This window comes from Watersipora subatra, chromosome 5 (assembly GCF_963576615.1).
Source record: "Watersipora subatra chromosome 5, tzWatSuba1.1, whole genome shotgun sequence".
In the NCBI taxonomy this organism is placed as follows: domain Eukaryota; kingdom Metazoa; phylum Bryozoa; class Gymnolaemata; order Cheilostomatida; family Watersiporidae; genus Watersipora; species Watersipora subatra.
Window position 1 is genome coordinate 31566022 of NC_088712.1, and position 3960 is coordinate 31569981.

The 3960-nt window shown below is 37.8% G+C and overlaps 1 protein-coding gene across 1 annotated transcript; it reads right to left on the reverse strand.

Annotated features, from left to right (window-relative positions):
- Positions 1–1373: 1373 nt before the first annotated feature.
- LOC137397284 (protein FAM200C-like) lies at positions 1374–1922 on the reverse strand. The gene has a single exon (XM_068083572.1). It carries the CDS (start codon positions 1920–1922, stop codon positions 1374–1376), a length of 549 nt encoding a protein of 182 aa, XP_067939673.1.
- Between the last annotated feature and the right edge of the window lie 2038 nt (positions 1923–3960).

The window sequence follows — 3960 nt, forward strand, 5'->3', positions numbered from 1 at the left end:
TATTTTTGGTATATTTTTGTAAGGTATATTGTTATATTGCTCGGGGGAGCGATTAAGCACTCACCGTTGACTCAAGATCACAAGAGGCCTTTGTCAGCTTTGTCTCCAGTCACTATATATCCATGGGGGTCACGTGTCTCCTAGGCGTTTAAGCCGCAGCCTAATAGCCGACTAAGCCGTAGCTTCTAGTAGCTATAACTTCTAGTAGTCTATTTAGCCCAGGGGTTCCCAACCTTTTTTACTATGTTCCCCCTCAGACATGTTCAGAAATTTGAATTCCTCCACACATACTTCATGGCTAAAAACAAAGACTAATACAAATTATAATGAGACTTTATTGTACATTTGCAAACACATAACAAAATATTTTTATACAACATGTAACTATGTAATTATTGAGAATTCTGTTGCCGCTCATTCGCGCACAGTACTTAAACGTGAGGCTTTGTTTTGGACAGAGCACAGCGCTGATCATTTTGTACGATCAATTGATCACAAGTTTTAGGCTGAATGGGAAGTACGTGTAATGTTGAGAAGCCTGACTCGCACAGTTATGTAGTCACAAATGGCAGCAGTTTGTGGAGTTCAATTTTCACTACCTTGGGATAACATGCGGTCATTGTTGGCTAAAAGTCAGCAATGGACGTTATTCCAAATGAAAGTTTTGCAGCCGACTCAAGTTTTAACTCTAGAAACTTTTTCTGACAGTCATCTGGTACCATGTTGACTTCACACTGAAATGGATGGTCAGATCCAAGTCTTCGCTAGGTATTTTAGGGAAATATCTTTTGGACTCTGTGTGAAGGTGTTCTAGTTGTTCTGCAATCTCGTCCTGGATTTCAGGAGGAAGATCCAAGTTGCCACTGTCCAGCAAGTTGTCTAAGCTTTAAACATTGCAAAGTTTCCACAGCAGACTTTCCTCTTCTAGCTCATCAGCTTTGCTTGAAAAGCATTCAGCTGGTTGATAAATATGATCATGTCAGTATTAGGACCCTGCATCTTCAAATTTAGTTAATTAAACTGCTCAAAAATATCTACTAGATATGCAATCTGAATAATCCAGTTGTTGTCTGTGAGATTCTTATGGAAACTCTCTTTTCCCTGTTGCCCGGTAAACAATATCAGTTCATTTCGGAGGCTGTAAACTCGAGCTGTGACATTACCTCGTGATAACCAACGAACATGTGTGTGATACAAAAGTGTTTGGTGCTCAACATCCATGCGTTTGCAAAGTACCTTAAATAGCCTTGTGTGCAGTGCATTGCTCTTCATGTAGTTAATTAATTCGATTACCTCCTGTAAGACAATGGAAAGAGATGAAGGAAGGGTTCTAACTGCCAATGCCTGCCGGTGCAGCATACAGTGAGTGCTCTCTACATTAAGTGAAACTTTTTTACAAGAGCTTGAAAGCCTGATTTTGTGCCTAGCATAGCTGGTGCCCCATCTGTACAACAGCTAATAACATTTTCCCATTTTAGATCTACTTCATCAAAAAAGTTGGAGACAACATTAAAAATGTCTTTAGCTTTGGTTGTGGTTTCCAGAGGTACACGAAACAGAAATTCCTTTTTTATTTCTTCATTGTGTACATAGCGGGCATACATCATTAACTGTGAGCATGAAGCTACATCAGTTGACTCATCCAACTGAATAGCAAAGAGCCCAAATGGAGATAACATTATCTGCTGGACAACCTGATCTTTAATGTCATTGACCATGCTGCAATTTCTTCTCTGCACTGTGTTATTAGACAATGACACTGCAGCCAGCTTCTTCTCAGCCTCCTTTCCCAATATAGGTTTCGCCGTCATCAGTGTACATGGCTTTAATAAATCTTCTCCAATGGTATGGGGTTTTTTCTGATTAGCGATTTCATATGCTACCTTGTACGGAGGCTTCCAGTAGTTTGGAGTTTCATTCATGAAAAGCCCCAATTGTGTCTAGCCTCATCTGCTTGAGCGGTTTTCCATGTCGCTCAAAGAAGTTTTGTTCCTTTGCTGAGGAGAGATGATGCTTCAATTTGTTAGGTCGTATTGAATCATTGCCCAATACTTTTATGCATCACATACATTTGGCTTTTCTTCACCCTTGCTAACTAGACATTGAAATAAATATTGCATGTAGCTTGCATCATATTTTTGTTTCTTGCTAGTACTCATTCTGTAATGAAAGATATTATTAGTTCAATATTTAAGCCGCATTTTAACATGAAATCTGTAGTAAGAACAATATTACACACTGTATTACATCCCAAATACACAAATGCAAATTATATAATATATACCGTAAGTTCTCGTGCTCAAGTCGCGCGGCTTGTCGTTGGGCATGGCTTCTGGTTCAAGGTCATAGAAAGGCGTGGCTAAGGCCATTATTTTAAAACTTATGTGGAGCTCAGGGCGGCTTCTCGATAAATTCGGTCTCTGCTCAGTTGCCGCACTATAACCATAGAAGCGCATTCATAATAAACTTTTATGTATGGGGTCTTGGCAACCTACTTGTTTATTTTCAAGAACATGTTTAAGGAATACTTTACACTAAAGAAGAATTTATCGCCTAAGTCGAGATGAATTATCAGTGAATTATCAATGAAGATTTTGTTTAGTTTGAATTCATGACACTCAAATTCTTGGGTGTTTTTTCGGTATTTTTTAAAAGTAAATTTAAATTCCAAACGAAATTTTTATCTATGAAGATGATGAGGTATGTTTAGCTCACCACAGTCATAGATTATTAACACCTTTTCATTCTTGACCGGCATCTTTTCATAAAGATGAAGCCCTCTAACAGTGCAATAATGATCTAGCTGAGACATGGCAAGTGAGTTCTTGATGCAAGGGTTCAGGAATTTTAATTTGAACATGGAAGTGAACGAAAATTCTTTTCACATGCACTGATGTAGCCTGTTTTCTTATTCAAAAGGACACAAGTATAGCGAAACCTGTCTCAACACTCGCTCCCGAAGGAGTCAATGATGACAAAACTTCAGTCGTTAGCCGCGTGTTCTGTGAGCATATGGGGCTTGTTGGTAAGGGCGGCTAGATACCACTGACAGCTTATTTGAGAATTATTTTTCCGTCATGAGTCATCTGTTTGTGAGCATAAGCCCACGGCTTGAGCATGAGGACTTATGGTACTGACCTGATGAAAATCAGAATGTACTGTACTGCAGCTTCCCTGTTGACTGTAGAGTAATTACTGTTATTAACATCCACTATTACTTGGTACAAGCAGCCAATAAAAATGCAGCACTACTAAACATCATACTACAGGAGTTCCCAACCATAGGGGAATTCCCCTGGTTGCCTTATCGTACTACAGTGCACCCTCGAGATACGATGTTAATCCGTTCCAAGATTGGCATCGTATGGTGAAAAAATTATATGTCCGGGTATAGAAACCATTGTAATTATACAAAGAAAAAAAAGAAGGTAAAAATCGTCCAAATTTTTATAAAAATGCGGTACATATTGAAATTTAGTAACAAAATGGTATGTTAACTTTAGTAACTATAGTTACATACAGTAGCTACATTATATTAAGAGCACCTAGTGATTATAATCTGCAATACTGTAAAACGCAAAATTACGTATAATCTGTTTACCAAATGCAGATTGTACAGTAAGAAGTTCTTACTTTCAAAATGTACACATAACATAAGCATTGAATTCACTTCGAATAAGTTTGGCTTGCAAAACTTACACTTTAAACTGAGTTTTAGTATGTATTTTGAACTATTTTACTGAATTTCAACTGTTTATCACAAAGTTTTATCATTCATAAGTTTCTGTCTTCACTTTCATTATAAAATTTAGCATGTCTGGTTGAGACATTTTTTTTAACCAAAATTAATAAGAAAGGCCGAGCGATGCAGTTATCGAAAGCGGCCTTTTACACGCCTGACCATTTAATGGTTACCGACAAAACCATTAAATGGTTTTGTCGATAACCATTAAATGGTTA